Source organism: Pteropus alecto, unplaced genomic scaffold (assembly GCF_000325575.1).
Source record: "Pteropus alecto unplaced genomic scaffold, ASM32557v1 scaffold95, whole genome shotgun sequence".
In the NCBI taxonomy this organism is placed as follows: domain Eukaryota; kingdom Metazoa; phylum Chordata; class Mammalia; order Chiroptera; family Pteropodidae; genus Pteropus; species Pteropus alecto.
Genome location: NW_006441071.1, coordinates 16,701,397 through 16,720,365, shown reverse-complemented (window position 1 = coordinate 16,720,365; position 18,969 = coordinate 16,701,397). Strand labels below are relative to the sequence as shown.

Genomic DNA, 18,969 nt, shown 5'->3' with positions numbered 1-18,969 from the left:
TGCTAAAAAAGGACATCATAGTGAAGAAAAAAAATTCTTACAAAATGTGGCAACAGAAATGAAAAAGTCAGTGGAAGGATTCAGAAATAAAGTAGAAGAACTCTCAGAAAGTAGAACAGAAAGGCCAATAGACAAAAACAAAGAGAAAAGTATAAGGGGAGGTGACCAAGGACCTGATCTCTTTCCTAAAAATCTTTATACAACTATTTGACTGTTAAACTTGGTATATAAAATTTTGACATAAAAAAATAAAAAATAAGTATAATAGGGCTGGATGACAAGATGTCAAAAGGACCCTTCCATGTCCAAAGCACCATGATTCTTTGAGGGCAGGTTATGCTACTAGGATTGGAAAAGCATCAGGAGGGTTGGCAGGGAAAAGGCAAAGAAGTAAAAACTTGATCCATTTCACAAATTAGCTTTGCCTTGGCCTTGGAATGCCTGCCTTCTCTCCCGTCACAACTCAGCGATGGCAAAGAAAATGGCCAGTAATGGCAATTAGAATTATTAGGGCACCAACCCAGATGCACTCACATATGAATAAAAGATAAAACACCTTTTCCCAGACTACGTGCTTAAACACTCAGAGGCATCTCTGCAGTGTGATGAGAAACAATGAAAGAACAGCCAAACTCTTCACACATATTTTCAGCGAGTAGCCATCAAGATGACATTTTCATTTTAGCCAAATCCTTTGTTGAGAAAACAAGTCTGGTCATTTTAAAGTTCTTTTGTGACCTTCCAAACACTAAATTTTAAAATGGCTGGTCAGAAAAATAATAAGCTCCTTTACATCATTATATATTTCATCTTTATTACTTTATCCTTGAAAGCAGGCTATTAAACAATTACATTTTAGATTAATATTATTCTGACTTGAGATTTTTATCATTACCTCCTGATTCTCTCATTATACTTACCTAGTTCTCCTGACACTGAGACTATCATGAGCTAAAAGCAAAGGGCTCGTTATTGCAGATGTGTTTGGTCTGCCTGTGGGGGGCTGGGTCTGTTGGTTTCTCTGAAGATAATGTCCTCAACAGCAGGTTTACTGTGGACTTCCACAGTGAAATTCTTCCCCCTAAAGATCAGCAAGTCATCAAAGCCGGCTACTGTGGAGATAATTCCTTAGTTAACAAAAGGATTAAACAGGAAGTGTCGGGGATCAACTTTCTTCTAGCTGTGAAAGAAATTAAGTTTGTTGTTCTTTGTGTATATTTCAGATATATCACAGAAGCAAAATTAAACAGTATTCTGGCAGAACCTGGCACCAGAGGGTGCCAGGGGTAGAGGAGAAATGGAAAGAGCTGGTAAATAAAGCAAGCCTGAAAGAAGTTCCCTCATCATGGCTCTCGGGCCCTGGCAGTCACCACTACCTTGTAATTGATATCAGAGCTAGAAGAGAGGTGACAGCTCAGAAGGCAAATGGGAATTCAATGGGTGGGCCCAAAGTGGGGTACCTCAAAGAGAGGCCATAGCAGCTGAAGTGAAGTGGACAAGCCCACGGTGCTACCCTGTTTGGGGCCACTCGGGCAGAAGCATGATACCAACTTGCACAGGACTAGCTTAACCAAACGGTAGACCTAGCTATTGAGTATGATGCGGACAAGTCAAAAGGACAGAGGGAAATGATAAGGATTGAGAAGGTGACTTCAAGGGGCCCAGAAGGACCAGAAAGACCCCTAAGCAGAATAAGAGTCAGTGAAGCCAGTGGGATCCTACAGAGAATGACTTTGCTTGGAATCTCTGTAGACTCAGAGAGTTCAAGAATAGCTGCTGAGCAGAAATGTAGTTTGGTATAAGGTCAGAGGGCTGGGCTGAGAAGCAGGTTTGGGGCAGACTGGGGTAATCCCCAGAGGTATCGAAAATACCTTTAAGGCAAGGGAAGCTTTGCTTAGGATATGTCCAGGTCAGTTTGAGGTTAGAGGAATTGAGGTCCTGTCTCCTCACTATAATCTGAAAACCCACACATTTTGCTATGGTTTTGTATTTTGGGCATTACATGTTATATCCTCTTAATTCCCTGAAGGAGTCTACTTGTGTTTCAGCTGAACAACAAGGCAAGGAAATAGTTTCGGTCCTCAGTTAATACAGAAAAGGAGAATATCTCCAGAGAACTTTTTTTCTTAAACTCTAGTGTGCATGAGAATTCCTTGAGGAGTGCACTAAAACCTAGATGTCGGAACCAATCATACTTTGAGAAGCATTTCTCTCAAGATTCAATGAAAGAAGGCAGAGGCTTGGGGAGGGTCTGCAGAGATACATCCACCAACAGCAATCCATTCTTCCAGAGATAGAGTACTAGTGGGTGAAGTCAAGGGAAACAGAGATATAGGTATTTGGTCTCAGATAAAAGGCAGAAAATGAATAAAAGATGTTATTTTTGATAAGTCAGGATATCCAAACATTCAACAACCATTCAACAACATTCAACAACCCCCCCTTTTTTTCCAACTTGGCTTACCTATAAATTGGATCCACTAAAAAATCTTAATACACGAAAAGCATCTAGAAATATTACCATGTACCAATTCATCAAAGAAAAAATATGTAAGTGTTCTTTGAATCAATGTTGAGTCCTAAATTATTCTTCATAAAATGTCAGGTATCTGAAAAATTCACTTCAATTTCCTGCCCATGCCAAAATATATGAGAGATCATTTGAAAAGCTAATCACTTCAGAACTAATTCTATAGTCAAGAAAAAAAGAAAAGCATCTAGTAAAAATCAGGTGCAGACTATGTGACGTAAATCCATTTTTTTTTCTGGGGTTGGGGAGGGGAAGCTAAACTAGCAGGCATATTATGAAGCTTCTATCAGGCTCCAATTTTCTCTGCAGGTGCCCCAGTCGCAACTGGAAAGAGATGTGACACCACTCCTAGGTTCACCTGTAATCCCAGCGTGCCGAAAACGGTCCTAATTTCTATAATGAGATATTATTCTATTGGGAGACTGGGTGACAAGGCAGGTTTCTGCTTCAGGACCCTGGGGAGTGTTATTCTCCCCCTAAACATGTATCGTAATTTGCTTGGTGTCCTAGTTTTCTGTCACTGGAGAAAAGTTGACTAAATTCTTCTCTTCACTATAAGAAGAATAGAAGTGACTCCATATCGCACCCTCCTCCCCACTGTGTTTCTGTCACAGACTGAATTACACTCAGTTGGTGAGATGGGTTGGTGTGGGGTACTGGCAATAAAGTAAGGGTATTTGCTAGGGCATTAGTGATGGCTGGCCTGTCTCCAAACTGTATCTCTTGCTCTATCAGAGCAAGCTTCACCTGGATTCCCCAGGCTTACAAACCTTTGTGGAATTCTTGAGCTGAAGAAGTTTCTCATCTATGCCATGCACCTGGAATTAGCTAAAGCATTTTTGAATATTTATAACCTGCATCTACTCTAGCAAATTACCAGGGAAAGCATCAGACAGACTTGTTGGTAAATGCCGGAGTCTCTTATTGCACAGATCATTTAAAAAAATTATAGCTCCTTTATGCGACTCTTAAATTGGCATGGTAAAAAACTATCTCTATGATTTATAAGAGTCAAAATCGATTCCTCTGTTTGCACACACATTCTGCCTTCGTAAAGCTTTGATCGTTGCAATTCTCTTTTTTGTAAAAAACCTTACATCTACCTAGTTTTTGCTCTGTGTAGTGTGGCTGTTATCTGTACCCTGTTTCAACTCTGCTTTGCAATACTGGGGTTGAGAGCCGCAGACTATATTCTTCAGCCCCTTTTCCAGGTTCTGCCAGTGGAGGACACTGGCAGGAGAAGAGGAAGTGGGAAAGAAAGAAGACTCTGGGCCTCTTCTCACTCATTTTTTTTTCATCCTTCTTTGGGTGGTGTCTCTGGAGGCAGCTGTGTCCCTGCCACTCTCTCAGCTCTTTAAATGATAGCCGCCTCCATTGTTCCTGCTCCCAGCGTGGCAGCTGGTCCCCATGTGGGACCCTCCTTCACGAGTCTAGGTTCTGCTAAGGTGACAGGACGACTGCTGGGAGCTGCCTCTTGCAGTCACACCCTGGGCTCTGTAACGTCCCCCTTTCACTCTTCTAGCCTCTCCACATTCTATGACCAATGCCCTTTACTAAACTCTCTCTGAAATTCTAAGTGTGTTTTTGCTTCCTTCACTGGAATGTTATTAGTCAAAACTAATAAAGTACTCTACGATGGCTTTTTGCCAACAACAATTACATCTTGCCCCTTATAGTGGAACTTACCGGAAAGCCTCAAGGTGTTTGAATCTGGCATCACTCTGTTGTTTTAACAAATACTTTGATGATGATGATTACTGTGTGCCAGGAAGTATTATAAATGCTTTCCAATTATAATTTCATTTAATCTTTATAACAGCTCTTTGTGGCAGTAGTATAATAATCCATATTTTACAAACGAAGAAATAGACACGCAAAAGAAAGATAAAGCGACTCGCCCAACGTTAGACAGCTAGAAGTGGCAGTTTGAGGGGTAATACCCTAATTAGTGACTTACAATAATGAAAATGCAAGAGAAAGACCCAGCTACGGGGGTGGTGGTGGTAGTGATGGTGGCAAGGTCTGTCTGCGTGGCTGGAGTAACCAGATTAAGAAGTAGAAAAACAGAGTCTGGAGACGTCGGATTCAATTTTAGCATCAATAGCGGGGCTGCTGAGACCTTCTGAGGGGCTGGTACAGCCCCAGACTGGCACCTAGGTTTGGCAGGTAGTTGCCATGTTCAAGCAGATACTGCAGGCATGCTCTGTCCCTCCCTTGAGGTTATGGTTAGAGAAATGGAATTAATAGGAAATCCTTGTAACCAACTTTCTTCTCACTCCATCTGGTAAGTAAGAAAGGTTCCTGCTAACCTTACTATGTAAACAGAAGATACTAGGATTTTCTAATCAAGCAGACACGTGTCAGAAGTCTCTTCTCAAGGAGCATATAATGATTTAGAGTCCACCTGGAGAAGTAGAAATACAAATTTGAGGAAATAACTCTTTTATGCTCTTGTGAATTTAAATCAACGTCATATTTTCAGCATTTGAGCACTCAGTCTCTAACATCTTGGAAAGTGAAAATCCTCACTCAAAATCACATGGAAGAAGAAAAGGCAAAATGAATGAGGAAGAAGAGAACTTGTATGGGTGTTACCGAATTTCCATTACAGCAGCATCTAAAAGTCATCTTGTCTGAGATGTGACAACATGGATGAGGGCAGCTGTTGAATACCTGAGGCTCATGCCTCATATTCTATATCAGTGCTGCGGGCAGAAACCATGCCTCTACTTTTTAGCCATGTGACCTCCGAAAAATTGCTAATGTTGCTAAGCACCCCTCATCTGTAAACTGGAGATAGTAAATATAATGACCACACAGGGCTGCTGTGAGAATTAAGTGACTTGAAGCATGTAAAGAAATGAACACGAACTCTTAATACAGTCCAATCATTAGCTATTATTGTACTTGTTATTATTTTAAAATTATTGATGGTTTGAAATATGACTAGTGCTATGATAGAAAAATTCCAATAGCCATGATGCTATTGATAAGCAAACTTAGCCAATGACTTCTAGAATAAGCAGCATAGGTAGACATTGACATCAGCCCACCAATTTGCCTACTGGAAAAATTCAGTTATTAAGCAGCAAAAATGGGCTCAAACACAGGGCCAGAATTCATGTTAGGGGAAAAACAACTGATAAACCTTCCGTGCTTAGCACACACAAGGAGAAGACCAGAAGTATTCGGAGGCTATGATGAAAGGGTGGTACAGTGTAAAGAACATGAGGCTTGAACCTCAGAGACCTGTGTTCTAGTTTAAACCCTACTAGCATGTTATGTGATCTTGGATATGTCACACAATGCATATCTCTGCATTTCTCTTTCTCTATCTTTTAGACAAATTTGTAGATAATGGGTCTCTCTAACCTTCTTGGGGATGGCTCTGCTGTGTGGTAAGCAATTTGTGGGGAGGGGAGTGTGGCTAGAGGCAACTGCTCCCTCCTCCTAGGTTTATGATCCCCAACTGGCAGGAAGAACAGGGCGTAGAACTGTGCTCAGGTTAGCCTCTGAGATCTAGAATGTTGGACTCATCATTTAGGGAGATTTTCCAGCTGTCTATGTGCAAATGACCAGTGGCTTTTCCTCAGACATATTTGCCCTTCTCATAATACTCCAAATGTGTACAGGGTGAGCCAACTATTAGAAATAGCCACTAACAAAACAGGAGACTAGACAAAGTGGGGATGTTGGTAAAGGCATCTTTGATGAGAAACTATAAATATATTGGAATGCAGTAGGGCTTTCGATCCTTATGCATAATCAGAGCTTCAGCCTTGCTACCAACTGTGCAGGAAATCATGAAAAGTATTAATATTCATGTATGTAACCAATTTCCACACCATTAAGCTGTTCTTAACTTGAGATAAAAATATTTGCCTCTGCATTTCTTAGTGCTCAATTTATACCTCCTTTTAAAGAACCAAGTTCTTACTAGGAAAGAAAAGTTCAAGTATCAAAAGTTCAGAATTTAAATCCCACTAGTTGACTGGGAAGCATGTACTCACAACAATTTCCCTTTATTCTTATAAACTGAACATTCTAAGACAGAACTTTACAGTGAAATTTAAAAATATGTACTCTCAATCATCAGGTTAAATATATTATACTTTAAAATTATACTATTTTTTCTTTGCTTCCTAGTCAATTTAAAAAAAAAAAAAGAAGAATGGATTGTTATTGGAGTTTTTGAAGTTACAAAGAATAATCCTTTAAGAAAAGGATTTTTTTAAAGCACCAACAATTTCCCACTGCAGTATATAATTTAGTTGTGGAGACATCCAGATACTAATCAACACCTCTCAAAGTTAAGGATTCTCAAAGGACTGAGTGACAACCACTAGTTGAAGCATTTACAGCTTATTTAAGTGTAGATATGTATAGCATAATGTTAAAATGGGAAAACAGACCACTTGGCTTCAACAGAAAAATGATTCATAAAGAAAGAAAAACTGATATGTGAGTTATAACATCAATATTCAACTCATTTTCTTTCCAGGCTATTTGGATTAGGTTTTAAAACTTAGTAGGCCAAATGAAGCTTAGAATACAGTGTATTTGTTGCCTCAAGAGACACAACTAGAACTAGGAAGGCTCTTGAGGAAAAAATGATAGAAACAAAATATGATAATTTCTTTTCAGTTTGCTGGTAAGGGTTCCCTGCTGAGCAGTTAGGGTTGGGTATAGTGGGTAGGGAACAGGAATATCGACTCTCAGGAGCTGGCACGCCATTATTTCTCTTGAGGGTTCTTTAGCAGCTTAGTGCCTTTTTTGCCCCTTTTCCTTATGATTTCTCCAAGGCAGGGTTTAAGATCGTCGACTTCTACATCAAAGCAAAAAGCAAACTGCCCACAGGTGCGCAGGCAAGCAACGGGGCAGAGATGATTGAAGCAGAGGGTGGTGACCTGGAGGGTCCAGGCTTCTCCCCTCCACCTGAAAAATGTCAGGAGGCAATGGAGCCGAGTGGGGCCAAAGCTGGTAATTTTTCAAATGAATCTGGGGATTTTAGTGAAACTGCTTACTTTAAAATGTTAGTGTATGTAATAAACATTCTTGGTTCACTAAAATGCTTTTCTCTGGCTTGCATTCTTTGGGCAGGGCACCCTCTTGATTGTGGCGAAGGCTGCAGGGCTGCTGGCGGGCCAGTTGGGTGGTGTGTTCCAGGGGCAATTTCCTGATGTCCAGCCTGGAGCACACTCCCTCAGCCTTTCCACAGACTTTGTAAGCCTTAATGCCCTCTGTCAAATCCCATTCTGCTTAAGATGGAATGGTTTTTTGTTCTTGCAACAGAACCCGACCTGGACTGATAGCTGTCAAATAGCAACTTGCAGATACAATGCCACAGAAGACTTATTTCAAACAATTCGCTTCAAAAAAAGAGGGAAATATCAGATAAGACATATTTTTCCTAACCAAGTATATATGACAACCAGTGTCAGCATAAATAAAAGTACCAAGAATTATATCATGGCCCTGGAGTATACAGAGGTAGGGCATGCACAGGGGGCTACAGCAGGAGGTAGTGCCAGACCCTGGAGGAACCTTATGCATTCCCAAGAGTTGAACACCTCTGGGCAAGAGATTGGACACTTAACTATGACCATGGTCACCAAAAACAAACAAACAAAAACCCTTTATTTTTTTTTGTTAAAAGTTCTAGTAAATAATTTCATAGCACATCCAATTATATGCCCCTGATAATGAGAACAGAAGCAAATGGTAAGTAACCACCATGGCGTCACATGAGAATTGTTTTTCACCTTGCAAAGAACTTTTTGTGACTTTTCAGCGATCTTTTGAGCTGCTAATTATATCTGAGAGCAAAGGAACCATGTTCAGCTGGATTGTACAGATAGGAAAAACTGTTGCTTGACTAATTTACATGACAAATTCGAACAGTCAAGGTACACAATAATGTTAGGTATAAGTCACCTCAAATTTTTCTAATCCAAAGCTGCTAACCAAATTACTTTGAAAGTTCGGGCGAGCTGAATAATTTCTGATGAAGCCTTATTTGTTGGCCCTTACAGCAGAGCTATCCAGACTGAAGTCTGGCTAAAATTTGGGGCTCGCCTGGCAATTTGTTCCACTTCTCCAGACCTAGACAGGCTGCCTCACCTGCTCTTCTATTTAGCCGAGAGGGAGGGAAACAGCAACAAATGGAATTTCTACAGAAGCTCCAACTTCCAAATCTTAATTTTCCAAAGGATTAAGATAGAATCTATAAATATGCATATATTAAAATGAATTTACCATATTAAGTACTCTTTCTGGAAGTGAACCAAGCTGCTAGGCTGGAAGTGGAAAATGACTTACAGTGTAAGCAGCACTCTACCTGCAAAAATCTGATCTTGATTCTCGAGAGCTAGATTTCAAGGAGCACTAGTTCAACATTAACAGATAATTATGGAGAATGTGTACATAGTAGTTTCTGTCCTGGAATTAAAGCTAATTATAAAATTGCATATGTAAAAACAGAAAGATAAATAAAACAGCTAATCCCACAGACAGTGTTGTGATCTCTTTGTGATCTTTGAAGATATCATTTTCCATTCCTAGAACTAACATCTGGGAACATTTTGTTTAAAAAGGAAAAAATATCTAATAACAAATTAACTTTCTATCTATAAGAAATTTTGGTAACCCATCTCAATGTTCAAATTCACATTAAAAGTTTGAGAGTCACTACACATTAGTTTCCCGTTACTGCTGTAACAAATTATCGAAACTTGTTGCTTAAAAGAATAAAAACTTATTACCTTACAGCTCTGGCAGTCAGAAGTCCTAAAATTCAAGATGTTGGAAGAACTGCGTTCCTTTGTGGACTCTCTAAGGTAGAATCCTTGCCTTTTTTGGCTTCTAGATTCTGCCTGGATTCCTTAGTTCATAGCCCCTTCTTCTATTTTCAAAGCCAGCAGTTGTAGTATCTCCAAATCATTCTGTGACCTTTGCTCTGGCATCACATCTCCCTTTCTGACTCTAATCTTCCTGTCTTCCTCTTTTAAGGACCCTGTGATTACAACTGGCCTGTCTGGGTAATTCAGAACACTATTCCTATCTCAGGATCTTTAGCTTAACCACATTGGCAAAGTCCCTTTTGCTCTATAAGGTAACAGTCACAGAGTCTGGGGATCGGGATGTGGAAAACTTTAGGGGGCCATTATTCTGTCTACTGTAGTCACTAAGGTCACTCATACAAAAAGAGAATATTGAAATATCTTTGCAGCTATCTGTGCAATATTAACCAAGAGTACTTGCTTAAAACAATCAATTCATAAGAAATTATTAAATGGAAACAAAAGAAAAAATGAACAAATGGAACTATAGCAAACTAAAAAGTTTTTGCACAGTAAAGAAAACCATCAACAAAATGAAAAGACAACCTACTGAATGGGAGAAGACATTTGTCAATGATATATCCATTAAGGGGTTATTATTTAAAATATATAAGGAACTCACATAGCTTAACACCAAAAAACAGAAACAATCCAATTAAAAATAGGCAGAGGACCTGAATCGACATTTCTCCAAAGAGGATAAACAGATATATAACAGGTATATGACAACATGATCAACATCACTAATCATCAGGGAAATGCTAATTAAAACTACAATGAACTATCACTGCATACTTGTCAGAGTGGCCATCATCAGTAAATCAACAAACCACACGTGTTGGCAAGGATGTGGAGGAAAAGAAACCCTTGTGCACGTTGGTGGATTATAAATTGGTACAGACACTATGGAAAACAGTATGGTGGTTCCTCAAAAAATTAAAAATTGAACTACTGTATGACCAGCATTTCCACTCCTGGGTATTTATCTAAAAAAACCAAAAACTAATTTGAAAAGATATATGCACCCTGACGTTCACTGCAGCATCATTTGTAATAGTCAAGATATGGAAACAACCTAAGTGTCCATCAATAGATGAAGAAATAAGTGGTACATACATACAATGGAATATTATGCAGCCATGAAAAGAATGAAATCTTGGCATCCGTGACAACATGGGTGGACCTAGAGGGTACTATGCTAAATGAAATAAATCAGACAGAGAAAGACAAATACAGTATGATTTCACTTATATGTGGAATCTAAGAAACAAAATAAATGAATAAACAAAACAGAAACAAACTCATAGCTATGAGAACAAATTGATGGTCTCCAGATGGAAGGAGTGTTGGGGGGATGGGTGAAAAAAATGAAAGGGATCTTGAAGTACGAATTGCAGTTATAAAAAGTCATAGGGATGTAAAGTACAGCATAAGGAATATAGTCAACATTGTAATAACTATGGATGGTATCAGAGGGGTACTAGACTTATTGGGGTGATCACTTTGTAAGGTATATATATCTTGAATTGCTATGTTATATACCTGAAACTAACATAATATTGTATGTCAAATGTAATTGAAAAATGCATTTAAAATTAGTAAAATAAAAATGATGAAAGATTTGTTTTCTTCCACAGAACCAAGTATACAATTTCTACAGGACATAATTATTAACAATAAAGGAGAATCAAGAGAGGTTTTCCTCAGATGCATTTCTTGCCACAGTAAAAATCATGCATATTTTCTCTCTTACTTACAGAGCAGGTGACAGGCACATCCTGGTTGTCAGGAACAGCATGTTTTCATTCAAAGCTATTCATCTAGTTGTGATGTTGACATGGTTTAAGAGCCAGACTGGTAATTTGATTGTGCTAAGTCTTACCTGTTTGCATAAAGCATAGTCCTGTCGTGTGGATAATGTTCATTGACATATAAGGAAGATGATGAAATTGTGGTCGCCAAGGAAGCAGCTTCAAACAATGATGGTGTGCTAGGCACCAGGTCTGGCCTGTGTCGCGATCCCAGCGCTGGGTAAGAAAAGCAACGCACACACACACACTCATGAATCTCAGTAATAAATGCTGCTTTGGAACCTATAATAATTTAAATGAGTCAAAAGCTTCATTTTACATATCAGGCTGCAAATTAAATTATGAGTTAACTGCGCTCTTCTGAACTGCAGCAGAAATATAAAATAGCTTCTTGCCAACAGGTTAAACAGAAAGGAAATTACATTAATTCACAAAATGGCTTATGAAAATGATATTATGAATGTTCTTTTAAAAACCTTATAAAGTGATTTACTGTTTCAAAAGATAATATAAAAAGCTCCTAGGAGCTTAAGGAGATAATTCGACAGAGATTAAAAGGACGACTGGCAGGTGTGTAAACAGACAGTGAACCTGCTTTCCCCTTTGGGATGTGCACATGTCCATGATTCTCAGACATTTTAATAGCCAGGAAACACATACCCCACAGATTAACGGCCTGCTATACCTTAACCCTGTTTGAGCCCACACATATATTTGAACATTATCCATGACAATTCTTGACATCATATTTTCACAGCAAGGCTGCCTTTCTTAAAAATGAGAAAATGTTTATTTCTTATTTAAAATGTAGGTGCCTATGAAAATACGTAAGAGCCCTCCCTCATGAGGAAGTAAAATACTCAAGGCCGAGCAGTAACCCATACTCACTCTCTCTGAATCTACGTGGATTCTTTTATTTTTTTTAAGAGTTCAATGTGGGTCCTTTTAAACCTTATTCTAAACTTTAGACACATTTTCCTCTATTATTGGCCAGCCTGTCAAAGACATTCCTTTAATTAAAGGTCTAGTCACGTACAACAGAGCTTCTCTAAAAAGAGACATGCAAGTCCCCAGAGAGAGAACAGTGTGGACATAATGGGTGGATGAATCTTTACCTTAAAGTTCTGCAGTTGGGCTCATGCTGTTTTTTTGTTGTTTTGTTTTGTTTTTTTACCTAGGTAGATATTTTATTTTTTAAAAAATATATATCACCCAACCACTAGGTAGCTGAGCTATCAATCCCTTAGGAGCAGAGCTTTGAAGGAGAGAACTGTTTCTTCATGCTCCTATATCTTTCAATTTTTTAAAAAGCTAGTGTGGTAGGCAGAATTCTAGGATGATTCCCTAATGACCTGCACCCTTGTATAATGTCCCTTTGAGTGTGGGTAGAAACTGAATGTGATGAGATGTTACCCTTGCGATTATTTTATCTGACATGGCAAAAGGAATTTTGCAGGTATAATAAAGGTTACTAATCAGTTAACTTAAAGAGGAGATTATCTAGGTGGGCCTGGGCCAATCACAAGAGCCCTTTAATTCTATGTCTCCAGGTCAGAGATGGTGATGTCAGAGATTCAAGTGTGAAGAACATTGACTTTTGAGAAATTCTCCTTTTGAACATGAAGGGGGCTGCATGGTAAGGAATGTGGATGGTCTCTAGGGGCTGAGCATGGACCTCAGCTGGTAGTCAGATGGCAAAGATGTGGCGGCCTCAGCCCTCCAACTGCCAGGAAATGAATTCTGCCAACAACATGATGAACCTGGAGAATTCTTCTCCAGCACCTCCAGGTGAGAACTCAACCCAGTGGACATCTTTCTTTTTGAAAAAACTTGCACTTTTATTAAGACATGTATAAAAACAAAACAAAAAAACTTCAGTGATAGAAAAGATACCCTGTTTCTCATTCAATGGGACAGAAGTCTGAAGATAGTTCCTCTTTCTATCTCAGCTGGAAGCTTCCCATTACTGGATAAGAAGAGCTCCTAAAAGTGCCTCTTGGGATCCTTGTGAATCTGTCCCTTGGGTAAAAAGTGGAGATCATTTACAGTACATGTAGGTTATGGTTTACCCAAAGAAGCGGGGTTAGAAGTCTGGGTGTAGGAGGCTGTGGATGTTGGGTGCAAAAATAAGACCAATGCCCCTTATATGGGCTCTGACTTGTATCAGTTTTCCTTGATGCCTTACAGTAAGAGCATATGCACTGGAAGATTCTGAATCCTGGACCTGCCACTTAATTTAATCTCCTTCCGCTCAATTTCCTTATTTGTAAAATAGAATAATACCTCGCTCACAGAATTGATGTAAGGACTAAGTGAGATGATGTTGGTAAAGTTTAGCATGAAGCCTGGCACAAAGTAAACACTCAATTAATATCTACTCCTAACCTCTTTCTTCACTAGATTTTAAGCTTCACATTTTTTCCAGGGGGTTATGGGTCAACCAGTGGACATCCTGACCCTAGTTTTTGAGACCCTGATAAGCTGTGCCCAGAGAACCCAGGTTTTGCAGTCTTCTGACTTACAGAACTGTGAACTAATAAATGGAAGTTACATTAAGTGGCTAACTTTCTAGTAATTTTCTACATGGCAACAGAAAACTAATATAACCAAGATATACTGGGAACAACAGAAAACAAATGATTAAAAACCAGAGGGAAACTGGGGGATGACTTGGTGTACTATGAAAGGGAAAGGCCCCAAGTACAGAGCAATATAAAAGGTTGAACCTTGTAGCAAATTTTGTAGATGCAGAGAATTGCCAAGATAAACACATTTTAAAATTGTATGTTAACATTTTTTAAAAATATGCTCAATAGGTTTTTCTTTGACTTTCAGAGACTGTTTCAGGTGAGGTACCTTTAAATTTAAGCAATGGGTCCAATAATTCACTTGAAAAAAAAACAACAACATACTATGGGTACTACTTTCCACATTTCCAGACTTTCTGGATGATCTGTAATGTATCTGTTATCCAGATTAACACCTGGACTTGCTGCTTTAACTTTAGAAGTCATATTGAACATACTACTTTCAAGTTTAACCAACACAGTTTAAAAATAAGTTTATTCTATTTCCCGGACTGCAGACACCTTGCAGTAGGGAGATGGCAAGGCAGGACTGCTTAGAGAAAGAGGGTGGATATCTGCCAGAAATTGGAGCCATCAACTCTGATAGAGTCAGCAAGGGCAATTCATTAACTATTTTGTTGAAATCACTAAGTCTGGGTAAGAGTAGGTTTATAGGAAGATTAGAAAGAAAGAAACCCCACATGGGACATATGGGTAAGTGCTGCAGAAGAAAACAGGAATGACACCCTATTCTAAAGACTGAGGAAAAGAAAATGCCAAGAAGAGATCTAATCTTCTACAGGAAGTGGAAGAAAATTTCAGGAGATATTGAATAAAAGAATATACTACACTGATAAAAAAATCTAAAATGTCACATCCCTTTCTAGGATTACGAGAGAAAAACCAAATGATCCATGTATTGGATACAAAAAAGTATTTGATAAAATTCAACACTCATGCTTGATAAAAACTTTTAGCAACCCAGGAATAAAAAGGAACTTCCTTGACCTGATTATCGGTATCACATACAACAAACTTCTTTCTCAACAGTGAAACATTAGAAGCATTCCCTTTAAAATCAGGACAGGGTAAGGCTGCCCACATCACCACTTCTATTCATCATTGTGCCAGAAGTCCTAGCCAGCAAGTAAGAAAGGACAAAAGATGTGAGGTCTGTGCAGTAGCAACAAATAGCCAGAAAACCCAAATCTTAAAACGATACTATTTGAAAAGACAGAAAATATATAGCTATGTCTGTATCTCTATATCCATCTAAGGAATAAATCTAACGAAAGGTATGTATGACATGCCAGGAGGAAATTATAAAACTGATTAAATTCTTTAAAGAAGACCTAAGTAAATTGATAATTCATTGTTACATTGTGATTTTATGTATAACTATGTGTATATATGTATATAATGTATATGTGTTTGAAAAAATATATATACATGTAGAGAACAAGGTCTAGTAGTAAAAACACCAAAATAGTAGTAAAATCACCGAAATGTTCAGATTTGTTACCTTCAGGTAGTAAGATTATAGATCTTGATTTTTTTGAATAATTTACTATCTTCTAATTTTTTTTTTTACCATAAACCATATATTGTATTATTTATGTGTTTTAAAAATTTTACATTTACTGTGTCATATGGTAAATATCCTTTTAAAAATTAGTTAATGGCTTCGTTTCTTAGAGCAGGTATTTTCTAATTTTTCTACTGTGAGCTTACATTACCTGTTTAAATAAAATCACAAGAACTTTTTTTTTTTTTTAAAGTTGCATGTCTTTACCTTCTTCATCAAGGCTGCTAAAACTCTGCCCTTCTGTCAGCAAGTCCCGCTTCTCATCCTTCCATTCCTGGCTAACTGAGGATACAATCTCCTGTGAGGTTGCCTTCAGGGCTGCGATGGAATTGCACCGTTTTTTAGAAGGTGAGGCCTTCAAAGCTAGACGGAAAGGAAGAAGGGGAGACAAATAAAGATACTTATTGTAAAACCACATCAATATTTTCTTTGTTAAGATTTTACTTATTTATTAACATTTTAATCATTATTTGAGTAGAATGCAAGAAGCCTTGTTTTATATACATGAGGAAAGGGAGATGAAATTGTGTTCTGCAATTTTCTTTGTCCAAAATGACCTGACTTAAATCAGAATATTCTAGAATAAATTCAAGTTGACATGTCTCTCCAGATTTTGAAATAAAGCCTTATTTGAGGTCAAATTCAAACATTTTGTTGTTCAAGAATTATTTTTTCTCCTCCAAGCCATGTTTTTCTACCGCTGAGAGGATGCTGAGTGGGTTGGTAAACGCACATGGTAAAGTAAGGAGAATTCTCATGACCCTAGTTTTATTAACTTGGGACTGGAAATTTCTAAACATGCCTGTGTTTAATCTTATACTCATGTTGCCCAATTTAGCCAAATTACTTCTGGTTGCTTTTTCTTTCAGTGACTTTGTACTGAAATTTTCTGCCCTTTGGGGTTTTCTTCCTAGGTCATGATTACGTCAGAGGTATAATTTACTCCTGATCTTTGTCCAGATAGCATTCTACAATTTCAGAGTTGTATTAGGAACGTGAACCAAGTAAATGTACTTCCTCATCAATCATACTTGCTGAAGGCTGTGACTACATCTGATACGTCAGTGGGTGCTTACATTCACTCTTTGCTGCAATAATTCCTCTTGGCTTAATACTGCTAGAGAATTTCCTTGGAGGTTACGGGGAGAGGGAAGTTGAAGCTTGTGTATACTTTCCCCTGAACTTGTTGTTGGCAGCATCTCTCCTTTGGAGGTTTGCATATAAGGGTAACCTGACAGCAGATGCATCTAGTAATTGTGTTTGGCTTTGGGAATCTCAGAGTTTAGATTATATACTGCTCATCCTGAGGCCTTCCCACAGGCAGCTCACAAGAACTTAATTGGATAAGGACTTTGGGACACATAAATGAGGGAAAAATAGAGGGCAATCTCTCCACTTAAAGAGAAGGGAAGATTTATATATCCTATGAGCGGTTTCATAATTATCATAATATAATCACCATCGAAAATAACTTTTATAGAGGGCTTCAGAGATTGGAAGCCAACATGCACTTCTATATCTCAAATTATTCACATGGGAGATAGGCCCTTTTACAGGTCCAGAAACTAGGAGTAGAAAAGGTGTGACCTGTTCAAGGTCATAGAGCTAGAAAGCAGGAAACCCCAAGGTAGCTTTCTTTTTTCCTTAAGTTGTATAATTGGTGGTTCATTTCCTAGCTCTATAGCATTCTATTTTCTGGTTAAAGAAAAAAAGACGAAACTAGTCCCCGCCCCCGATCCCCCAGCTTTGAGGAGATTTTGAACATTTAAAAACTGATCAAAATTTATTTTAATGATAAATAAGTGGACCAAATAAGTCACATTTTCCTCATCCTATCAAAGCAGTGGTCACACTTGGTTTACAGGTGTAAAGCAATTATGTACACACAAACTTTTGCTCTAATATTCTATCGGCTAACTTCTATAAACACCCAACTCTTGTCTTTTGACATCGGACTTTAAAACTGCTAAGTGAGGATTTCAAATGTGGCTTACTAATCAATTATTTTTTTTTCCAAAAAGCTTCCTATGTTATTAATTTTTTGCATAGTGCTAGGTTCATAATAGGTGCTCAAATGCTGACTGAATGAATGCATTATTGTCCTGAAATATTAGTTTTAACAAATTAATGTACTATTATAATCCTTTCAGGAAACTGAGATTTAGTACTTTAGTCATACTATCTTGGTAGAAAATTTCAGTGAGGTTTCAACATTATGGTGACTACTATTTCTAGGAAAAATTATAGGATTTTGCAGACATTATTACGTTGGTAGCATGATTCAATTCTGAGGTAGGATAAATGAATTTAAGAAAGTTAAATAAACTGATTTGAAAAAATAAACTTGAAGACCAGGTACTATTTTCTTGGGGATGGGGTAAGAAGGAGGAGTTTTCTCCTACAAAGAAAGTATGCCGAAAAACATGGGGTAACATCAAAAACATGGTGGAATGAAAAATGTCCCCAGAGTTCTCCCCTTGAAACAATAATAAGCTGAATATCTAAAACTCAACAAAAAACGCCCAAACTGCACACCAGCATGTCTGAGCAAGGTATGTGCACATAAGAGCTACCACAGGAATTGAAACAACAACTAGATCAGCAAAATCAGTTTTTTAGCAAGGAGATTCAAACTCTCAAAAAGAACCAAATAGAACTTCACACTGAAAGAGATAACAATTGAAATAGCAAACTTGGAAAATAAGAGTCAACCAAATGGAGGAAAGGATCAGTGATATCAAAGACAGAAATCTAGAAATAAATCAGAAGGAAGAAGAGAGAAACTAAAGAATGAAAAATAATGAAAAAGAAAAGAACTAGCTGATACCATCAGGAAAGGAAACACATAAGAATAATGGGCATTCTTGAAGGGGAGGAAAAGGAGCAGGGATTAGAAAGCATCTTCAGACACATAGTTGACAAGAATTTCTCAAATCGAAGGAATGAACCGGAGCTTGGAATTCAAGAAGTCAACAGAACATCTAATTACCTCAACCTAAAAATGCCTTCTCCAAGACACATTCCATTAAAATTATCAAAAATCATTGACAAAGACAGAATTCTCAGGGCAGCCAGGGAAAAGAAATGGTAACCTATAAAGGAAAACCCATTAAATTATCATCAGACATCTTAGCACAAACTTTACAAGCAAGAAAGGAGTGGATTCAAATATTTAAACTTTTAAATGAAAGGAACTACCAGCCAAGATTAATGTATCCAGCAAAGCTCTCCTTTAAATATGAAATAAAGACCTTTCCAGACATACAAAAATTGAGAGAATTCTCCACTATGAAACCTGCACTACAGAAAATACCTTCAGAGTCAGCTCACCTTAAACAAAATGACTAAAAAAGACATAACTATGAATAAGACAACTAGCAGGCAGATAAAAGCAGAGGAGTGCAACCCTTATTGAGAACAGGGCATTATAAGCTTAAACAATAAGAAGAGATTTGCTATTACAAGATAGTAATGAACATTCAGCATACATAGGTACAAATGGAGACAACAATAACCGAAAGGGGAGGAGTCAAAGATCCAAATTTGCAAAGAGGAATGGAGATAAGGCACACGCAGAAGATAATGGAATACTATGTATATATAACTATCCTCTACATATTTGTAATGGCAACCACAC

The 18,969-nt window shown here is 38.0% G+C and overlaps 1 protein-coding gene across 7 annotated transcripts in view; it reads right to left on the bottom strand.

Moving 5' to 3' along the window:
- Positions 1–18,969, bottom strand: part of PIP5K1B (phosphatidylinositol-4-phosphate 5-kinase type 1 beta) — a 285,086-nt gene that overhangs the window by 49,822 nt on the left and 216,295 nt on the right. For 6 of the 7 annotated variants that reach the window (XM_015594528.2, XM_015594529.2, XM_006918403.3 and 3 more), the window contains 2 exons: positions 15,540–15,695; positions 11,252–11,396 (listed from right to left, as the gene is read on the bottom strand). In XM_015594528.2, coding sequence (XP_015450014.1) covers positions 11,252–11,396; positions 15,540–15,695 — 301 coding nt within the window. Of the gene's footprint in view, positions 1–11,247; positions 11,397–15,539; positions 15,696–18,969 lie in introns of those variants that run through there. The other variant, XM_025051408.1, reaches the window with a different exon arrangement.